Genomic DNA, 22,192 nt, shown 5'->3' with positions numbered 1-22,192 from the left:
TGCACCAAAACCCAATAGCTGCCGCTGTTCTTGCTGCTATTTTTTTTTTTTTTTAATGATACTGTTTCCACAGCAGGGGAAGAGCCAACCGATCCCGAACACACTCCCAGAGAATGAATAATCACGAGGAACTGGCTTGAGCAGCGGCTGGATCTGGTGCATGATTGCAACCTGATTTTTCTATCTTTTTTTTTTTTTTTTTTCCTCCAAGTCATCGTTCTCCTTTTCTCTCCCGCATCATTTTTTAATTCTTATTCTAATTTTTATTATTATTTTTTTTTTTCTTTTCACCTTTTGGGGGATTTGCAAACCGAATTACATGCATGTCCAGTGGGGGAAGGTTTAATTTTGACGATGGAGGGTCGTACTGTGGAGGCTGGGAGGACGGAAAGGCTCATGGCCACGGAATCTGTACCGGCCCCAAGGGTCAAGGTGAATATTCGGGCTCCTGGAGTCACGGCTTTGAGGTGTTGGGGGTCTACACTTGGCCCAGCGGCAACACTTACCAGGGCACCTGGGCGCAGGGCAAGCGCCATGGCATTGGCATGGAGAGCAAGGGGAAGTGGGTGTACAAAGGAGAGTGGACCCACGGATTTAAGGGACGGTACGGGGTCCGAGAATGCACTGGAAATGGGGCCAAGTATGAAGGCACCTGGAGCAATGGATTACAGGATGGCTACGGGACTGAGACCTACTCGGATGGAGGTAGGTGGTGTCTCGATATCTCCCAAGCTGGGGCAGGAAGTGTGGGTACCAGCAATGGGTGTGTGGGTACCAGCGAGGGATGTATGGGGATCAACGATGCGTGGGTACCAGAGATGGATGGGCACCACTGAGGGATGCGTGGATATCAGTGATGTATGGGTACCAATGATGGGTGCATGGGTACCAACAATCTGTGTGTACCAGTGAGGGATGCATGGGTACCAGTGATGGATATATGGGTACCAATGATGGGTATATGGGTACCAACAGCCTGTGGGTACCGTGAGGGATATTTGGGTACCAGCAATGTGTGGGTACCACTGATGGATGCGTAGGTAGCAGTGAGCTATATGTTCAGCCCCCAGGCTTGAGCTGAAGTCTGGGACATGGCAACCTGCTTGCTTGCTTGCTGCTCACTGCCCCACAGGAGATAAGGCAGCAGCCAGCATGGCACCAGGCCACCTCTTTGCCAGAGGTAGCCCCATATGTTCAGCTGGTCACAGCACCAGGCCTGCACCTACAAAGGCTTTTTTGGGAGAGGGGATGAGATGCTGGTACCTGAGCAGTGGAGGACAAAGCAGGGAGGATGGGGTGGGCCCAGCTGGTGGGAGCAGCCCGAGTTGCACATGGGACAGGGCAGTTCTGCACCACTGTAACCTGTAGGATTTGCATTGGAGTGGATGCAGCAAAGCAGGGCAGAGGGGAGCGGAGCATGCAGGGATGTCTGGGGCAGATCCATACAGCTCTATTGCAGCAAACCCTTTATATGAAAGGCCGAGGGCTTCGTGAACACCCTGCCTTCAGCCCCACACTTAATGAATAATGCCCAGGCAAAAGAATTTAATTCAGACAAGAGTCTTACATTCCTAGTTTACGGCTTAATGCTTAGCGTAGGGGCTCAGAGGGATCACAGAAGCTCTTCTCTGCCGTCAACGCGGCTTAGCGAGATGTGGAGGGGAAAACCAGGATTAAATGGGGAAAAAAAAACACAAAACAAAACAAGAAAACCCAATTGGAGTGATCAGCAATCGCCGGGCTAACGAGCTTTAGGGCCAAACTAGGGAAAACAGCTGGTGCTCTCCTTAAGTGGCTGTATCATCCTCCGTAGCCTTTCGGGGTCCTTCCGTCTGGATTGCCACCATGATAAGAGCCAGGCCTACCTCCCTGCAGCAGGGCTTTGGTTTTCTGCTGGATGTGCACCACCCCAAGCGGGTTCCTTATATTTTATGGCATTATGGTTTACCAGGATGGCCACGGTCTGGGGACTGCAGGAACTGAGCTCCGTCGCAGCCTTCCTGACAGGTGCTGCGAGAGCTTTCTCCAGCAAGCCTGGTGCTGCCCTATGATCAGACGTGGTACCTGCAGCTCTTTGTGCTCTCTGAGGGAGAGGGAGAAGAGATCGCTTTATTTTTAAAGATAATTTGCTCGGGGGGGGGGCTTTCTCTGAGAGGAAAATACGGCTGCACCTTTTGTTTCAGATGCCTGGAATAATGCTGGGATTGGTTGGGGTTGGGTTTGGGTTTGGGAGCGATCCCTACATCTGACATCCTTCTGCTGGGAATAAAACTCAGGCAGTGCTCACAGTGAGGGGTCAGCAGGGGGTGGGGGTGGTGTTCTGCATGATCTGAACTCCAGTGCTGCCCCCATACCAACCCCCCCAGCATTCTGACCCCACTGGGGGCATTTGTATGGAGAGCCCATGGTGTTGGGGACTGCTCTGGCCCCACACCTCTGTCACCCCCCACCCCATGCAGGACAGCACAGGGTGCATGCCCAAGCCAGGCTGCATGCTGCTCGCTGCTCTGAGAAGCTACCAGAAGCCAACAGCTGCTGCTTCCATCTTGTCAGGCCAGCCCAGCTCCCCTGTGCTCAGGACCAAAAGCCTCTCCATGCACATCTTTGGTATTAGGAGGAGGTGTGAGATGGGCAGGGGAAGAGCAAAACGCTGTCCCCTGGGGACTGTACACAGTGCTGGGAGAAGGGAATGGCTGCATGGGGCCATACAGAGCTGCAGAGCTCATGGCCAGGTGCTGGGAATGGGGATATCCCATGCACACCCCCAATGCCCACGCTCTCTGATCCCATTTTGGCACAGGTAGGATGCACTTTACTGAATTCAGCTGCCAGCAGCCAGGGAGTCTTTCCCAATCCCACATCCCCACTTTGGGTGGATTTGGACACCTTCAGACCTTTGGAAACCAAACCTTGGTGAACTCTGTGCTCTTGGGTGCAAGAAGCCAATGTTTGCACCAAGGGCACCGTGTAGCTGTGGTACAGGGGAGGCAGCTCTGAGGAAGGATGTTTCTCATTAATCTATTCAAGTTATTACCTCCATCAAACTGAAGTATCCTAGAATCCTCGCCCCAGCATCTGTCACTTGCCACCTACAGATAAATATTCATCCCTTACATGCTATTTTTTATAGCACATCAACCAGGCCTAGGGGATGGGCCCCTAAATGCACAGCCAGGCTGAGGAAGCAAGGTGCCACCAGATCCCTGCCTTTCACTCCAATTTCTCCTTGTGCAATAGCGTGAAGGACCAACCCCAAAACTCCCCCAGCCATTACCAGCGCTATTAGGGATGCAGCATCTTGCCATGCACGCATCTATCGATGCATTCAGCTCAGGCACGGCAAACGGTGCCTCCCTGCTCAGCACCCCCAGCTCACAGCCCCAGGCACCGTCCCCCCACGTCGGGTGCTGCCAACCCCCACACCAGCTGCCCCCGCAGGCAGCTTGCAGAGCTCACACCTCCCACACTGCCACGCTCAGCACCATGCACACACGCCTCTGCTCCCCACGCCGCTTCCCCACTCCATGCACAGACCCCCACTCACATGCTCTGCCCCCCCACTCTCTGCCCCATGCCCGTGCAAACTTGCTTCCCTGAGCCAAGCGGTTGCATGCACAGCGATGCAAACACACTGCATGGGGCACCAATAAGCAAACACAGCCCCCTCAGGGAGACCACTTCGTGCTGAAGCTCCCTGGCATCGCTGCACACGCAGCCTATGTCTGTGCATCTGTGGCACACGTGTGCACCATCTTTTCCCATCCGTGCGCCCTTGTCCCACTGCCAGAATTGCTCGATGCCTCCTGTCCCATCCAGCAGCAGGATGATATTATATAAACCAAGAGCTGAGAATTGCTTTTGTTGGATGCTGGGGTTGCAGAGCACATTTGCTGGGCCTGGTTCAGCCCAGCCAGTAGCAGGTTGAGGAGCAGGGGTACTGGGTAGAAGGGGCTGCATGCATCAGGGTGATTGGGGTGAGCACCCAGTGGGGTGAGCATCTATCAAGGTAAGCATCCATTGGAGTGAGCAGCAATGTCATCCAGTGCCACTGCATCGCCTTTGCTGGAGCAGCCGGGGCCCATTTCAGCCCTGGCAAAGCCATTCTCCCTTCCCTGTTTGCCCCAATGGGACAGGGGTTGGATGGGGGAACCTCTCTCTGAGGCTTCCATAGCCCATCCAGTGTCCTTGGGCACCAGGTTCCCACCCCCATGCCCCATAGCTGTTCCCCATCCCTCTAGTTGTCTCCCCCAGCCCAACCTGTGTGATCCATGCACATTTTTTGAGAGGGCCACCCTGAAGGGATGGGCAGTCGCACCTCGGTGCTCATCTTGTGTAATGCTCCGTGCCCACTCACCTCCTTGAATCATCCCTTTGATAGATAAGTGAAATATAATTAGTGTTTTCATTGTTAGTGCCGTGTGAGTAGGCAAGTGGGATTTCTTGGCCCGGGCTGGTACATTTTCCTGCTATGCACTGCCTCTCCGCGTCCCATGTCACAACTCCACGTCCATCTCACCCCTGCAGTGGTATTGCTGACACTTCCAGGTGCTCTCAGCACATGCTTTGGGAACTTTCCCATGGATGCAAATGGGAATTACTGTGCAAAAGCAAAAAGAGGCTCATAGGGACCACGGAGATGGAGTGGGGATGCTGCAGGACCAGGGCGGGGGCACAGCCCTCAGCCCAGAGCTCATTCTGGTTTGCAGAGCATCCTGCAACCTGGGCTTGGCAACCTGAGGGTGCCTGCAAAGGGATACAATGGTGACAATAGGAGAGCAGTGATCGAAATGCTGGGAAGTAAAAAAAATGAACCAAAATACAAAATGAAGATTCTGACCAGCTTCGTTAAAAATAAATGACTCGGGCTGATGGTAATTACTGATCTCATTGGAACACACTGCTTAGTTTCAGGTACTGCTCAGGACAGAAGAAGGATTTTGGCCCCAGGGGAAAGTACAGGGCACAGAAATTACAGGGCACAGGAACTGGCAGACAGCTCTGGTGCCTTGTCTGGCCTGCAGCGCCTCAGGGGAAAAACACAGGACCCTCCAGATCAATCTGCCCCACAACACACCTCCCCACGACCGTAATAGGGACCCCTCCAGTTCTGATGCGCAGCGTTGCTGCCCTTTCACCACTTCATCTTCATTATCTCTGTTAACTCATGGCCATATGGACACTCCTCACCCTTTTCATTGGGATCACCCTGTAGGAGCAACACGGACAGTTCTCCATCCGAGCGTTTTAGGCTGGGACGCATCGCCCTGCAATCATACAAACACAGACCGCACCAAGTTGGAAGGGATCCATGAGCATCATTGAGCCCAGCTCCTCTCTCCAGAGCAGACCACTCCAAAACACAAGGACTGTTTCCTTTATGGCGACTCAGGGTCCCATCCTGCAACACTGAGGTCTGCAGAAGAATGCAGAAGCGGGGCAGAGCAGCGCCGTGGGGTCATTAGGATGGGTTGAGTTGGGTTTTCTCATCGTTTTTAAGGCAAATGATGGGATATTTGCATGTGCCAAGAGGGAGCGGATCCGGTGTCCCGTGGGGCTGTGTGACATCTGCTCCTGAAGCAGAACATTCTCTCTAGAAGCTCCAGCTTGTGGAATCATGTGATTTTTGTAAGATGTTTCGGCTTCGTTTTTGAAGCAAGGTTCCCACCCAGACTATTGCAGAAAAGTCATTCTTACAGGCTTGGAAACCAGCAGCTGAGTGCTAAAAATGCCTTCTGTTAGGGAGAAGGGGGGAAAAAAAAAAGAAAAAAAGCCATGGTTTTAAAATTAACCTGATTAAACTTGAATGTCTTGAATCAGGAAATGCTGATGTAGATGGATGACCTGCATTACTATAGACACTACATGATGATGTAGAAGCCAGGCAGGACAGCGTTGGTGACGATCCCAGAGGGGACAGTGCTGGGTTGGGGCATATCTTGTGAGACAGCTGAATAACTATCAGTTATAACCAGCAGATGGATGGAAAATATTTATATCTGGGGGTTGATATTGGTGCTGCAAAGACTGAGCATTGATTGCCCAAAGGGATGGGATGTACCAAAGACCCTCATCGTGCTCTGAACTGCACAGTAAATGGAAGGATTCGGGGATCTGAGGGGCTGATAAGTGGATGTAGTGCCACCAAACCCTCTTGGGTTCACCCAAACCCCATCCTGCAGCAGGCAGCTCTGAGTCCCGTGAGCCCTGCTGAGAAATGGGGTGAGAACAGAGAGTTTGTGAGGAGGATTACGTGATGGGAGGATTAGCAGCCTTAGCATTAGCCCAGTTTCACTCTGCTTTGTGTGAGGAGCACATTAGCCATAACGAAGGTGCTGAGCTGTATGGTAATTTGTTTCCCACCCCTCCTGCTAAAGCTGTCCTGCCTCAGGCCTCCTTAAAATTATTGTATTGCTCCAGCTGGGGCTGGGTGCTGCTGCTTTGCTTGTTCTCTAAGGCTGATGACCGTGCTTTTAGGACAACCGGAAACCTATTTTTTGGGTTCTCCACTCCTCTAAAGCTATATTTCACCTGGCTGCAGGACCTGCTGCTTTAAGAAAGGTGGTGGCTGTCCCATGCACACAGTGAGCTCCATCAGCATTGGCAATGCCAGGGTTTGGTCTTAGTTCCAACAGTTTGAAGCATTTCTCCCTTCCCATCCAATCTCATCTCTCCTTTCTCCCCTCCCTGTGCCCATCCTGCACGCCTGTACCCAGCCTCACATTAAGCAATGACTAACATCTGTCACGTGTTTGTGCCTGCAGATCATATTTACATACTCAAAAATCCATACCTTCTATCCTCCTCTGTATAAGCACTTACCCAAGCGTATTTGCAGCAAACAACCCACCAGGCTGCCACAGCAGAAGCATCTCCATGTTCCTATCATGGCAAAAGACCTCTGAGATCCCCAAGTCCAACCCCAACCCACCCCACCCCCACCGTGCCCATAACCACATCCCTCAGTGCCACATATCCATGGTTTTTGGACATCCTTGGGGAGTATTCCTACCTTCTTTTCTCCTCTCCACTTTCTCTGTGCCGGAATTCAAGAGATTGGCCTCATTATTGCCATCAGATGCCTTTAATTAATACGTGGTGTTAGTCAGCGATAAGAGAGGAGGGTGAGCATCCCAGGAAGGATCCTTCACAAGATAAACCAGCAATTTACAATTCCTAATTGCTTCTGCTGGGTTGTGAACAGCAGACGGGCGCTTCGGACAGCACAGACCACAGTTCAGAGCTGCACTGAGTTGCAGAAACAGGCTGGCAGGTTTGGGTGACAGCCTTCATCCAACACAGCCACCAATCCAGGTGGCTCTGGCCATGCTTTGGGCATGGCCCTGCGTTGTATGGTAGCCCAGGCAGCTAAGTTCACCTGGAAATCCCTCAGACTGATACACAAAGCTGAGCTATTTGTATTTCTCAATGCGAGAAAGTGAAGCGGAGCAAGGCAGGGCAGATGCACACAAAGCTCCCTTGTGCTTTGCCCCTGCCAGGGCTTTGTCCTGCTGACACCGAGCTGGCGGGCTTGGTTTGGGGGAAGCAAGCGAGCAGTCTGCAATCCCTAAAGCTCATACTTAATGATTTTCCTGGAGCAGAGCCAAAGGACTCAGCAGCCTGCAACATGGCAGCTCCTTGGGTATGGGGGAGGGAGGAAGGGAGGGAGGAAAGAAAATGCAGCCATTGCAGCCCCATAGGTCTTCATGTCCTGTCCCCTTCCAACACCACTGTGGGCAGACCAAGTTTGTGGTCAAGCAGGCAGTTCCACCTTCGGCCCAGGGGAGCCCTGTGAACGCTACAGGGATGCAGACAGCCCATCTTACCCCTGGCACCCTCCATCATTTGCTTGTTGCTCGGATGGATCCTAAGGAAACCCCAGATTTGTCTGAACGTTGCTTATTTGTCTGAAGTCTGGGATACTTTGGACATTGCTGCTGGCCTTCACAAGATATTGATGGCTTTCCCCAGCAGCAAGATGAGGTTGTGGGTCACAGGTGGCCCCCTGGCTTGGGGCAGCAGGCAGCAATACAGGCTCTCCCCCCCAACAGGGGGATGGTTCCTTGCCATCATCTCATGTCATAGATTGTATCTGGGTTAGAAAGGCCAAGTGGGGGCATTCATCTCTCCTTCCCTGGTATTATCTGGCAAGAGATACCAACTTGCACTGATGAAGTGAGGTTTCTGGTGGCATTCTCTGCATGGCAACACCAAGCTGTGCGTTTGTTGCCACTTCCAATGAGACAGGGACAGAGACAAGTCTTCTCCTTTAGCCAAAACCCCCAGAACTCTTTGGCAGAGATGAAGAGGCAAATGAAGAAGCAAATGATGAGACACATCATTCTTCCTGGTGTCTGCAGTGCCTCAGCTCCTTCCAGAGCATTTTGAAAAAAAAGAAAAACCAAAAAAAAAACCAAAAAACAACAACAAAAAAAAAACCATCAAATTGGTCTTCCCTCTTCCCATCCACGTTGCGGGAGTGCTGCTGCACGATCCCATTTACAGCAGGGAATGTGAGGGCTCTGCTCTGGGTTCCTGTTTCTGTGAGGTGCAAGGTTCCCTGCCCTGCTGTAGCCCAACCCCAGTGTCTGGTGGCTCTATGGGGACAACAGGAGCCACCTGCAGACTCCTGCGCTCTTCCCAGAATGAATTTCCACTTCCTGAGCCAAGTGCTGAGAAAGCGCTGAATAACTGCAACAAATTAGATTACTCTTTGGTGCTTGTCATTTCTCTACAACATCCAAGCCGCTCGAGATTCAGCAATGGGACTTATTCCTTGTGGCTCCACACGGTCCTGAGGGCGATGGAAATTCCCATGGGAGCTTGAAAAGCCATTTGGAAAGCAGCCAGCCTTTCTCCAAGGGGAGCGAGCCAAGAATCCACCAGACTCCAAACCACACGTGCCGGTGGCCAATGACAGCATCACCCATCTTCTCTCCGTGTTTCCATCCCCTCCCAACTTTCCCCATCTTCCCTGTGATCCCGTTTCCTTCTTCACGACCCAGCTTCTCTTTCTGGTGGAGGAATATTCTCACTGAGCCATTGTTTGGGATGACTTCATTTATTTTCTTCTAGCCTCAGGTTATCCCCTCCGGGTGTGTTCATGTGCGTGCCTGCAGCCCCACTCTTCTTGGCATCGCCTGGTTCTGGGCCAACTCCTGCCAGAGTAATTGCTCTGAGAGTCAAGAAGTCTTCCCTGGGGTAAATCCACTGCAAGTCAGCACACAACTCTCTGCTTATCCCCATGGGCCATTATTTTGCTGCCATTATGATAAATTATGACAAAATTCTCACTCGCAGCGCAGGATCTGTCCCTCTTTTCAGCAGGGCAGCGGTGACTGAGATGTTGTGCATCTGCTCTCATCCATATCTTGCACCCAGCCCTCGGGATGCTGCATTCCCCCTGTGTAATCACCCCATTAATCTCACGCAATTCGTGCTTTAGGAAGCACTTTGCAAGAGCTGATAGCAAGGGAAGAGCTACAGAAATGGATGTGACTTTGGTTGCGTTAGCACAGCAAGCAGTAGATGCTTTGCCTCCTATGCTTCCTCTGCAATCCTTGAGGTTGGAGGTGCTCTGCAGCTCAGGTTGGGTCCTTTTTCATCAGAAGTGCTTGTCTTGCTACATCCTTAGTCCCACTGCATTTTGCAGCACCCCAGCTCCAAAACAGCCATAGCTGGTCCATCCTGGCAGAGAGAGCGGAAAGCAATAAAATCCTGTTTCCTCTGCAGCGAAAAAAAAAAGAGTCTCCCAGCTCCTTGTGAGATTAAGCTCTGTGCACATATCTGCAAATGTGAGAGGGCAGAGGTTAAGCCAGGTGGTGCAAGGGGAGGAGGTGACAGTGCTTAGCAATGCAGATCAGATGGCTCTGAGAGCTTCCAGCCTTCGTGGCCAAATCCTGGGATATTGAGGGGTTTAAGAGGTAATAAAGTCAAAAGAGGGAGGAGGGAGGGAACTCAGCTCCATGATCTGGAGGTGTCCACGAAGATATGCAGATGTCCCAGAGGCCGTCAGGGAGGCAATCCCCATTGGCAATCCTCCACCTATGAGGGAGGCAGATGTGAGGTTTGGGTTTTGCTGTGCTGGGAGCAGCTCTGAGATGCTGGCAGTGCAGTAGCAGGACGGGCTGGCCGATGGAGCAGCTCTCCTCAAATCCCTGCATCCTCTGCTTAGAAAACTTAACCTTGCCAAGCAGATGCAGCGATTGCTCCTGGCAGTCGTGCAGCTTTAGGAGTAGGTTTTAAGGCCATGCAGAGATGACAGCTTCCTGGGCACCTCTGCCTTGCTGCAGCAGGAACCTGCTGTGACCAATTTGCTGCCTCTGCTCCAGCTGAGATGTGCTGTCACGCCTGCCCTGAGCCTGCTTTGTTCTGCTCCTTGCCACCATCTCTGGCTTTCAGCAAAGGGCCTTGCTTGCTCTACAGTGCTTCATTTTAACCTGGTTTTTCAGCCATGGGCTTGCAAGGAGAGGGGAAAACCTTGGGAGCTTCCTGGGGCTGGGGATCAGATTGAAGACTCTGACAGACGATACGCAAGGACTTTTCTCCCTGTCCCTCACCCACAAGCTCAAATCCAACCAGAGGACATGTCCCATGTCCCCCCCAACATGCCTGCTGTCCATCCTGCTGTCTGTCTTGCTGTCTGTCCCTTGTTTGCCCTGTGCCCAAGCTCTGCTCCTCACCCTGCCCTGCAGGTGCCAGTCCTAATCCCAGCACTCTGCCTCCCTCCCAGCTCTAATCCTATAAATCCTGAGCAAATCCTCCCAGTGTCCCTTCTCCAAGGCAATCTTTGCTTGGAGAAAGCATTTTTTTGGGGGTGTACACAGGGAACCACAGCCCGTGCTGGGGAAAGACAGCAGCCTTAACCACTTCCTGCTTTTCCCTGTGTATAAAATGCCTTTAAACCTGCAGAAGGGTGGTGCAAATTGTCATCCAGATGGGAAAGGCAAGCCACTGCCCAGCTCAGGAGGATCCAACGGGTACTGATGGCTAAGGGCAAAGAGCATTTCATGCAGAGCAAGGATGGAAAGCCTCTATCAGTCTGAGCCAGAGGGGATCTGCTGGGCTGTTGTTATCAGGGCTGTTTCACATGAGGGGCACTATTTTAAGACTATTTAAGTCTCCCTTGCCCCGATACCACACAGTGCTGGACCCTACTTTGGCATTGCCCCAGGCTGGGCTCAGAGTCTGCCCAGGGCTTGCAAATCCACCCAGCGAGGGTTTAGCCAGGTGGTGAATCACTGCATTGTGAGACAGCCCCAAAAAGATTAAAGCTGACCTAAGAATAAAAACAAGCTGTGCAGTTCAACTGATAGGGATAACATGACAAAGCATGCCAACGGGATGGGATTGCAACCCCAGGGCAGGAAAGCAGCAGATTACCACTACACATTGCAGTACACAGGGCATGCTGATTGTGCTTGGGTGGCGTTTTCCTACCTGGATTGGTTTCTTGTGGCTCCATTTTCCAGCACGGATGGCTTTAACCCGAGGCACAGCAAGATGCAGCGTGCATCCCAGCAAACTGCCAGTTAGGTAACTCCAGCAAGTGCCCACGCAAATGGAGGAGTTCAAGCAGGGGCACGTTTCTGAGAATAATAACCACACAGATATATCCCCATGAGGCTTTTATTTCTATAGAGCCTCTCCCTCCCGCTGCATACTGGATGAAAGCATGATGTACAGAAAAAAAAAATATACATGGTAATACACCAATTGCTTTCACCACTGCTGGCAGCAGACAGGATGGAGTCTGCTCCTGGATGACAATCCCAGCCTCCCTGCACTTTCCTTTTCCAAATTCAGGCTGGATCTATAGGGCAGCCCAGGGGAAGAAGGCTCTGTTTGCCCCAGTGCCTTGTCGGGTTCCTAACAGCTAAAGCGCACACCCGCAAATTGACTCAGATATTTTACTTTCTTCCCACATTGGGATACTATGTAGAGATGGGGTTGGGATCCAGAGCTGCACTTTGCTATTGGGAATCTATAATGGGTGGCAAAGCCATTGGCTCTTGCAAATTGAGAACAAGCCCAAATGCAGCAGCAACAGATACAGAAATGAAGAAAAATAACTGCTTACCTTCTGAAAGCTTCAAGTAGGCAGGGATCTCCAGCAAGAGATGCTCTCATCTCCACTGTCAAACCTTAAATGAGTTCTGGGAAGGGGTGGATCCTAGCTTCAGCCCTTCCAATCACTTGGGTACATTGCTTACACCTGAGCTGCCCTGGGTTGGCCCTGCCTTCCCACCAGGTGCTCCATCACTGCTTCAGACTGTAAAGTAGCATTTCCACTACAGAGCCCAAACGTTCCCAATAATAACAGGTCGCAGCAATAGCAGCTCAAGCAGGCTGATGCTACTCCTTCCCACAGGATGCATCACAGAATCATTCAGGTTGAAAAAGACCACTAAAGTCACCAAGTCCATCCTGCCATACCCACTGACCGTGTCCCTCAGTGCCACATCTCCACGGTTCTGCGACACCTCCGGGCACGGTGACTCCACCACCTCCCTGGGCAGCCGTCCCAGCGTGTCACCACACTTTTGGAGAAAAAATTTGAACCCGCTCTTTGCTTTTGCCTCCCCAGGGACGTATCAGGGCCAGTGGGTCGGAGGGATGCGCCAGGGGTATGGCGTCCGTCAGAGCGTTCCCTACGGCATGGCTGCGGTCATCAGGTCACCCCTGAGGACGTCCATCAACTCCCTGCGCAGCGAGCACACCAATGGCACGGCCCTGCACCCCGACTCCTCGCCGGCGGTGGCCGGCAGCCCCGCCGTGTCCCGAGGTGGCTTTGTCCTCATGGCCCACAGCGATGCCGAGATCCTCAAGAGCAAGAAGAAAGGCATCTTCCGCCGGTCGCTGCTGAGCGGGCTCAAGCTCCGTAAGTCCGAGTCCAAGAGCTCCTTGGCCAGCCAGCGGAGCAAGCAGAGCTCCTTCCGCAGCGAGGCCGGGATGAGCACGGTCAGCTCCACCGCCAGCGACATCAACTCCACCATCAGCTTGGGCGAGGGCGAGGCTGAGCTGTCTGTCATCGAAGACGACATTGATGCCACCACCACTGAGATCTACGTTGGAGAGTGGAAGAACGACAAGCGGTCGGGTTTTGGGGTGAGCCAGCGCTCCGACGGCCTGAAGTACGAGGGCGAGTGGGCCAACAACAAGCGTCACGGCTACGGCTGCATGACCTTCCCCGATGGCACCAAGGAGGAGGGCAAGTACAAGCAGAACGTCCTGGTCAGTGGCAAGAGGAAGAACCTCATCCCGCTGCGGGCCAGCAAGATCCGCGAGAAGGTGGATCGGGCCGTGGAGGCGGCCGAGAGAGCGGCCACCATCGCCAAGCAGAAAGCGGAGATCGCCGCCTCCAGGTAGGCATCGGGGCACCTCGGCCCCAGCGGCAGCGGGGGGACGTGGGAGGAGGTTTGTGTCTTATAGAGGCTAAGGGCCGTTGCTTGGGGGAGGCGTTGTGGTGCTGGAGGCTTGGGGGATGTTGAGGTGGGTGTTGGTTGATGGTGCAGCCTTGGCTGCGTCTGTGGGCTTGCTTCTTGGATCTGTGCAAAGCCAAGCCTTCGTGCTTACGCATGGGTAAACTTTGTGGATTCTTCTCAAAAATGGGATGGATCCAGGCTGAATTGCCCCCTCGTGCTCACTGTTGAGGGCACACAACTATCCCAAAACATCAATAGAGGGTCAACCGGAGCAGTGCACTCACTGAGAGCCACGTGAGGGTGGCTGCAGCATGGTAGGATTGGGGTTCTGAGTCCCTGGGTGGGACAGGCAGCTGTCACTTGGGAGGTCCTGGGCTGTCTTCCCCATTTCTCCACACCCTGATAGGAGAAGGGCTCCTGCAGTGCTGTTTCCCCAAATCCTCTCTCTGACACAGCCCAGAGAAACCACCCTAAGGATGGTCTGTGCCATTTCAGGGATCAGATATGGCTGAAAAACAGCAGAAAAGGAGGAAAGAAAAAACAACAGGGTGATATCTAGTTTAGCTTAAAATCATGTCCGACTCAAGTGCCTTGTAGCCAGCTCCCAAAGTGTGCATAGAGCATGGTGAGCTGCAGTGAGCAACCAGAAGAGAGGTGAGCTGAAGAGGAAAGGCTCTTCAGCTGAGATCAGGGATCTCTGCAGCACTTTGGGGAGTGGTTTATTAAAGCACGGGGTTTTCTTTCTGTTTTCTGACCAAATGCTACACGTAGAACCCAGGTGGTTGGGGAAAAAAATCAGGCAGCTCCTCAGTCTCCTGTGCTGGATTAATTGTTGGATCTGGATCATTTGTATTCAGTGTCACACTTGAAATCTTTATCAGCACGTCTGCTGATGACTGATCTGCAATGTGAATGAGACTCCCAGGCCTGCTTGGGGAGCATATTTGGACTTGATGTTTTCTAGCTGATGTTGGACCAAGCTGTTGTCAAAGCTTTAAAAAAAAATAAATCCCACTCGAATGCCAGGTAGGGAACAGACTGCAGAGCAGAGGAAAGACCAGATCTTTCTGTGTGATGAGAGGATGTGAATGTCTTGAGACAGTGGGCTGAACCCTGGAAATGGAGATCTCCTTTCTGAGAGCCTGGGCATCCCCGGGTGGTTCCAGTTCTGGAACGCCATGAGAGCAGGAGCTGGGAGAGATGTGACCCCCACAGGCTGGAAATGCTTTAATGAGTTGCTGGCATGTAAGGTTCCACCTCTAATTGTGAGAGAGGAGCAGGAGGAAAAAATAATCAGATCCATCTGGGGCACAAACACCTTCTCCCCCCATATCAGATGGGGAACATGGAACCCATGACCATGTGTGCATCCAGAGAAAGGACAAATAGGATTTAGGACCACTCAGCAGACCCCGTTAGTCATTAGTAAAGCTGCAAAGAAATAAATGAACGGGAGTGCTTCAAGGATACCCCAGCAGAGATGCAGCCCAAGTTTGGCATCGCTCACGAGCATCGTGACCCCTTCCTCCCACACTGCCACCTCCCAGCTTTACCCTTCCTGCTCCAGAACAGACACAAGAAAACGTGGCCACACCAGGATTTACTCTTCTGATGGCACAAACATTGCCTCCGGTGTGTGGGGGAGCTGAAAAGCCCTGTATTGATTCTGCTGTGCAGCACATGGGGATGGGGATGGGCAGATTCCAACGTGACTTGTGCAGTGCATTAGTGCTGGGGTAGCGTCTGCGCATGACGCCCATCCTTCCACCTGCATTAATGGCTCATGTCAAAGCCCCAAAACTTAGCAGCAAAGAGCCAAGCTGTCTGGCTGCATTCAAGCATGCCTGCGGGGCTTAGGATTTGCTGGAGGCACAGAGGAAGTGGGACACAGTGTTGTGCAGACTCAAGGTGCTGGGGACTCTGTGGTGTTTGCAATTTGCCAAATGGAGGTGGGAAGCAGGAAACCTGTTCTGTCTGAAATGCACAGGCTTTCTTGTTGAGCTCTTTCCCATTGTAATAGTTTCTTGCACGGATGCTCTCGGCTGCACCCCAGCATGCAGAGGCAGAAGACAGCAAGGTTTTACGACCAGCTAGAAAGGCTTCCACGTAATTAACATGATTCATTTTCAAGCTTCTAAATGGATCAACACTCCCCTGCAGTGCCCACACCAAATTACATTGTCCGAGCTGAAATAAAAGCACAAAATAGGCAGTAGGTACATTGGCCAAGGGTTGTTTGTGGCCCTTTGGGGCTGACGGATGCAATATTCCACATGTAAAACCAACGAGAGCCACTGGCTTACCACCAACCTCCAGGACAGGCTTTGTGTGCGTGTGTGCACGTGAATGTGTATGCTCTCCTGTCTAATAATGTGGCTGAATTCGCTGCACAGCCTTTCCCTCGGTGGGGGAAAAATATGTGGCCACCCACAGATTTCATTAAATTTGTGAGGATTCAGTATTTTTGAAAACTCAGCCGCTCTGTCAGATTTGGTTGGAATTGGCCAACACGTTCAGAAGTTATTAGTGTGGGAGTGATGGCGTGTAGATATATAAACAGCACAATCGCATAAGCGAGCCCCATTTCCTGAGGAAAGTAGGCTAAAAACATAGTGTGCTGAAGACAAGTAAATTGGATTCTTCAAGTTGTTTCAGTCTGCACAAAGCACAATGTGATCTGCGACACAGAAATGTAAGCTCATTTCAGGAGCAGTTTGCAGGTTCCGTAGATGATCCTCCTAAATTTTCCCTAACGCAATTAAAAAGAAAAGAACATTTTCTATCCTCCTGCTCCTGTAAAGTCATTGGGTGAGAAGAGTCAGCATTCAGGGCTGGAAAAAAAATGTTTCTCCCCATCCTTCCTGCTCACGCTCCCCATCCTTTCCTTGAGGACAGAGGACAGGGATGAAAGCAGAGGGGATGGATGGAGGTGAACTTTTGGGCAGGGGTAATTCCCTTTGCAGCAGTCTGTTTTCTTCCTGCCTTCCTCTTCCCCAGTATTCCCCAATATGAGCTATTGGTTTTTTCCAATCCGGGGAGCCCCGTTCTGCCCCATTACAATGAATGTGTCGGGTGTCCACTTTGTGCTCCATCCCCACCCCACCAGGCATGAGCCCATTTGGAAGAAGGATGCACTAAAGACACCGGACCCCATCTCCCCAGTAACACACTGATACCCACCGTGTCCATAGGCACCAGTGTGCCACGGGCAGCTAAAACACAACATCCAGCCATTGAGCCAGCAAGCTCTTCCATCTCAAGAGTTTTGGAGGAAGAGGTTGGACTTCCATCAGAGAAATGGGCATTGGTGTGATGGGCAGTGCTGGGACGCGCTCAGCTCCGCACTCACGGTCCCGTAGCACTGGAGGGGATGCTGCTCTCGGGTTAGTCCTAAATAACGTGCTTCCAGGTGTAATTATAGCCTAGCCATTCGCTAACAATGAGAAAAATATAATTAAGCTCAACGTCCTCAGGAGGAATCGGGCTGCAAATTAGCATGGTGTCATTCAGCTTCAGAAAGTAAAAGCGGAGGGGGAAAAAAAAAGAAGTGAATGAAGCCAGGAAGGATGGGTAAAGGAGGATGCTGGGGCTCTGCGTGTGCCCCACACCTGGCACACAGAGGGGAGCAGCAAGGCAAGAAAAGCCCCAGAGTGCTAAGCAACAAAGTGCAGGAGGTTGTCTGAGCCAAGCAGGTGTTTTCTTTAGAAAATGGAAATGCAGCCCAGGCAAAAGCCACAGAAAAGAATAGACGCGGCAGTTCCGATCCCAAACATTTCAAGTTGCAGTAATGTCACCCCCGGCAGAACGCCGAGCCGTAACGATGCTGCTTAATGCTCTCTCAGGTCTGTGCCTGCAGCTTTGTGATTGTGCTTGGCTGTGTTGGATCCCAGGGTTGTGCTGGCTCTCCTGCAGGGGCTCCCGGCCCTGTCTCACCATTCGCTGCGGATGGAGCCTGGGAGGATGTGGGGTGCAAAGGGTTGTGTGCGTCCCCTTCCTCTGGCTGGGATGGTGGGACGAGCTGGCAGCTGGAATGGGAAAAGCTGAACTGGGAGAAAGCATCACCACTGCCCCTTCGTTGGGATCAACAGGGCCAATGGTGGTGCTGTGTGGTGCCCATTGGGAACCCTCCATCCCTGTCCACACTCCCCATCCTTTCCTTGAGGACAGAGGACAGAGATGAAAGCAGAGGGGAGGGACGGAGGTGACCTTTCAGGCAGGGGTAATTCCCTTTGCAGCAGTCTGTTTTCTTCCTGCCTTCCTCTTCCCCAAACACCCCCAGGGCATCTCATCCTTACCCACCACAGCTCTTGCAGCCCCTACTGTCCACATCGTGACTGCCTTAAATCCTCCTGCAGTGCAATCTAATAACTTCCTGCTCAGACAGGACTTAAGGCATTAAACCTTGCTGCAGCTATGTCAGAAGTCAGGAGCAGACAGCACGCTCACACAGGGACAGGCAGTGTGTCCCCAGCTGCCACCACGCTGAGTGCAGCACCCACTGTATGAATGGGAAGAGCTGGCTGTCTTTTGGGTGAGCAGTGCTTTGCAAAGTAATCCCTCTTAACAAACAAACAAACAAACAAACCCTCATTTGCTCTCCTTTGCTGCTCTTCAGCCATGACCCGACTCCCTTCTTCACTGTTCCTACCACTTTCTCTTCTCACTGAGCTGAATCAACCCAAATCCAAGATGCAGGTGTGTGGGATGGGTTTGTGTAACCCTTTCCAACATTGCCAGGTGGTGATGGAATAGCATAGGAAGGGCGAGGATGGAGCCACGATCCTGGCAAAGTGCAGCTGGAGGGGCTGTCATAGCAGCAGTGGAGCAGGAATGGCTTTTGGGGAATGCAGGATGAAGGAGTGACTCAGAATGGGAGAGCTGGCTGCACTTTGCCATGGGACCACATGGAGAGGGGGGAAGATGAAGGATTAGGAGTGCAGTGATCCCAAGAAATGATCCCATGGGGGCTCAATCAGTGCCTGCCTTCTCCTCCTCTTCTTTCTCCTCCCTCTCTTCCTCCTCCTCTGTGCACAGCAGCCCATCAGGCACCCAGATCACCTGCCTGCTTCTTAATCCAACACTTCTACCAGCTTAGTACATGGGCTGAGCTGAGGGGCAGAATGAGCCCAGTGCAGGATGATTGCAGCCTCCCAGTCCATGTGGGTCCCCACTGACATGGGGCATAGGGCAAGCAGGGCAGGGCATTGCCTCTGCTGTGCAGGGTGATGGAAGGAGGTGAGGAGGAGGAGGATGGGGAAGGCTCTTCTTCATGCTGATGGCAGCGGGAAGGGAACAGGGTGCTGCCACCCCATAGTTTCAGGTGAAGCAGCACTTCTTCATAAGAGGGAGGGGGGAAGAAAAGCCAGCGAGGACCAAAAGCCATCCCCTGTTTCTGCTTTCTGCCGCTGTTCAATGAGAAAAAAATTAAAGGGTTGCTTTTCTCAGCTATCTCTGGGAGGATCCTCCCCCCTCCCCCAGCCCTGCGCAGCTGCCTGGCTCACAGCCCCCGAGCCTTCCTCCCTCCTCATCCTCACCATAGCAGCTGGCAGGGCCACAGGACATCCTGCAGCAGGCTCAAGTGTGGCGTATAGCTGTGGCATCCTTACCCCCCCATCCACAGGAGCTGCTGTGTGGTGCACCCCAGTGATGCCACATACGCAAGCTATAGGGTGTCCCTATGCTGCAGCAAGCCCCAATTCTGCCTTCCCATCCTGTGAGAGAGGCCTGCTTGCTTTTCATCTCCCAGCTCTTGTTTTTGGCTCCTTGGCACACATCCCTGCTGGCTGTGCTGCTCCCACCCCAGCCTCCCACCCCTGTGCATCCCTGCAGCAACCCCCCCACAACCCCCTATGCTCCTCAGCCCCCCCAGCCCCGAGCCCTATTTCCTCTCTGGAGTGAGGCAAAAGCAATATCAGGAGTGCAGCTGAGATGAAAACGCAGAGCTGGGCAAAAACATTGAATGTTTTCCTTGTGGGTGTTGTTAAGGATCGCTGTCCCCACTGGCAGAGATTCGAAGATGTGAATTCGGGAGGAGCAGGGGGACCATTCCCCAAATCTGGAAATCCTAAAGGAATGAGATTTGTGTCTCCTTGTCCATGCAGGACAAACAACAAACCGTCCTGCCTCCCTAATCCAGGAAATTAAAGGATTTGACCACGGACCTCGCTAAGTGAATTCCCCCCCTTGGAAATCCCTGGCGGATTTAACCCATGGATCCAACGATTATCCCCTTGAAGTTGTGACTAAGCAAGGTCCCAATTCTTCAGGGTGCTGAGCACCCTAAAATCCCCTTTTAGTGATGACACAGCCTCCTCAGTCAGCTTCTTTTACCCACCTTGGGCTCCAAGCTGGGATTCCCCAGCAGTTTCTGCCTCTCCCCATTTTCTCCCCATCTTCTGGGGGATGCTCCAGCCCTGGAAGGCACTTTTTCCAATGCCAGAGGCATGGGGCAGGATTGGGGCAGGGATCTGCAACTCACCTGGATCCTAGAAATGCTTTCTCTGCTATAAGCCTGCGTCTGTCTGCTCTGTCTCTCATCACCACAGCACAGAGGTGAAGCATCAATAATTAAAAGCCCAGATTCTCCCCCGAGCTCTGAATCCCTTCCCCTGTTGTATGTCAGTTGCTTAAGTGGAGATTTTCACGGGCTCTGCCTTAGGGGAAGAGCAGATCTGGGGCTGTCTGCCATCCTCAAGGCGTGACGAGGGGCTGCATCCCAACCAGAGGATGCTGTGGGGTGCACATCTGTGGAGTAAAGCATCTCCTGGGTGGGCTCTGAAGTTTGAGGCAGGCAGGAGCTGCTCGTTGCTGTGGCAACACAGAAGATGTGTATTTCATTCTTTTTTTTCCTCTCCAACAGCCATTGGGGCTGCAGCCGGCAGCGCTCGCACAGCAGCAGGGTCTGGGCAGCCCCAAAGCAGCTGCACAGGGCTGAGCATGGATCCCTCTCCTTCCTGCCTGTCCCATCCAGGCTGTGGGAACCTACAAGGATGGGTCAGCTTCAGGCAGCACATAAAGGATGGGAAATATCACCCAACAGCCTTATCCCTCCTCCCGTCCCCAAAGGGAACGGAGCTGTGGGGACTGCCGGCAGCATCCTGATGCAACATATTTTGCAGTGTTTTAGTGTCTGGTGTGCATTTAGTAGGGCTTTGTGGATCTGCGTTCAGCATAACCCTGTGCAGGGCTCAGCTGTGCTGGGGGATGTTGGCACCCTGTCCCTGTCCCCTTCGGCACCTTCCAGGGTGGCATTAAGCAGTGGGGTTAATGGGATGCTGCTGGGGGAAGGGGTTCCTATGTGCTACACAGTCAGCAATGCAGGAGCTGGAGGTGGCTGTGGAGATGGAGATGATGCTGTCACGTCCCTCACAGCACTGTCTGGCTTCCCATTACCCCCAGCTCCACCCCAGTGAAGTACCAAGAGCTGTGCCCATCACAGCTTGTTTGCTTTCTGAGCGTCTCTTACAGCCTTACTACCCCATCACTCAAAGTACTGGACCATCTCAGTCCATCCCTCAGTCCCCTGCCCTATTGCACACAAACGAGCCGCTCTCCCCACCCCACAGACCTGGAGGCAGCAGAGAAATCCCAGAGGGTGAGGCCAGATATCTCACACCACTCCTCCAGCAGCTGGAGAGCATCCGTCAGCACTGCCAGGGCCGTGTCAGCTCCATGTCCTGGCCCAGCTCCAGCCTGTGCTGGAACTACAATATGAAGTTCAGTGATACAAGTCTGTTGCTGGCTCTGGACAAGCTTTATTGCAGTTTGCTTTGCGGTGTGGGTGGGTTTCTGCTGAGTGTTGGCTGGTTGCAATGCTGCGTGGCCAGAGGCACGTCACAGAGCATCCCTCTCAATCACATCCTACAGGCAGAGGATGGCTCCTGAGCTCAACATCATGCTGTGTCTTTCAGGCTTCAGGAGCTCCCACAGCAGAAAAGAAAAATAGTATAATACATATATATATATAATAACATATATATACAAAATAAATACAAAAACTGCCTGGGAATCTTGTTTGCCAAATGTCTGTTTTGCTTGAGGAGACCAAAACTTGTGAAACTGCCAAAGCAATTCAGCCAAAACCCAAAAGGGGTAAAAAGGGTTAGGGAAAGAAAAAAAGGCTTTTTCCTCGTGGTTCTGTTGTTTTGCTTCAGAATTTGGGTTGACTCATTCTTTTCCGGGCATCAAAATGAAACTGAAATTAAACGGATGGATCTGCTTTTCCTGCCCGTAAGCTTCTCCTTCACCTGGAACTTTTTGCTGGACTTCCCCACGTTCTCTTCTTCCAAGTGCTTTTCCTTCAGCTGTAGGGAAAGTCTCCAACATGTCCCAAGGGGCCAGGCTGTGCCGATGGCTCATGGATGGGCTTTGGGGCTCTCCTGGAGTCCAATCAGGGGCTCCCCCAGCTCCCTGTGCCCATGCTGGGGTTGAATTCCTCTCTCTGTTCTGCCCTTTCCATCTCTGGCGTTGGAGTTTCTACCCCACTCTTCATCCCATGTGTGCCATCAGCCAGCTGAGGAGGTCAGTGTGAAAGATGGGGAGGAATGGGCTGTTTTAGGGAGCCTTCTCGTGAGGAATGCTGAAGGTCCACCAAATCCTTTCAACCTGCAGCACGGGGCAGCCATCCTCCAGGTCCCCACTAAGCCAGGATTTTCTACCAGCCTTTTATCTATCTCGAGAAGGTTGGCTTTCATTATTGACTGGGGTGATCCAGTCCTGATCCCACCTCTGCAGGGCATGACCACCTGCAGGTGGATGGTTGGCATCACACC

General features: G+C 52.4%; 1 protein-coding gene across 1 annotated transcript in view; it reads left to right on the top strand.

Annotated features, from left to right (window-relative positions):
• Positions 1–323: 323 nt before the first annotated feature.
• JPH3 (junctophilin 3) overlaps positions 324–22,192 on the top strand; it is a gene marked incomplete at both ends in the record, with an annotated part of 40,500 nt that continues 18,631 nt past the window's right edge. Inside the window, 2 exons of the mRNA XM_079541514.1 lie at positions 324–705; positions 12,584–13,361. Of these exons, the coding sequence (XP_079397640.1) occupies positions 324–705; positions 12,584–13,361 (1,160 nt within the window). The remainder of the gene's footprint in view (positions 706–12,583; positions 13,362–22,192) is intronic.

The sequence above is a fragment of the Tetrao urogallus genome, assembly GCF_951394365.1.
Source record: "Tetrao urogallus genome assembly, chromosome: 12".
Classification (NCBI taxonomy): domain Eukaryota; kingdom Metazoa; phylum Chordata; class Aves; order Galliformes; family Phasianidae; genus Tetrao; species Tetrao urogallus.
Note: the sequence above shows the minus strand (reverse complement) of the source record. Positions and strands in the feature narration are given on the sequence as shown.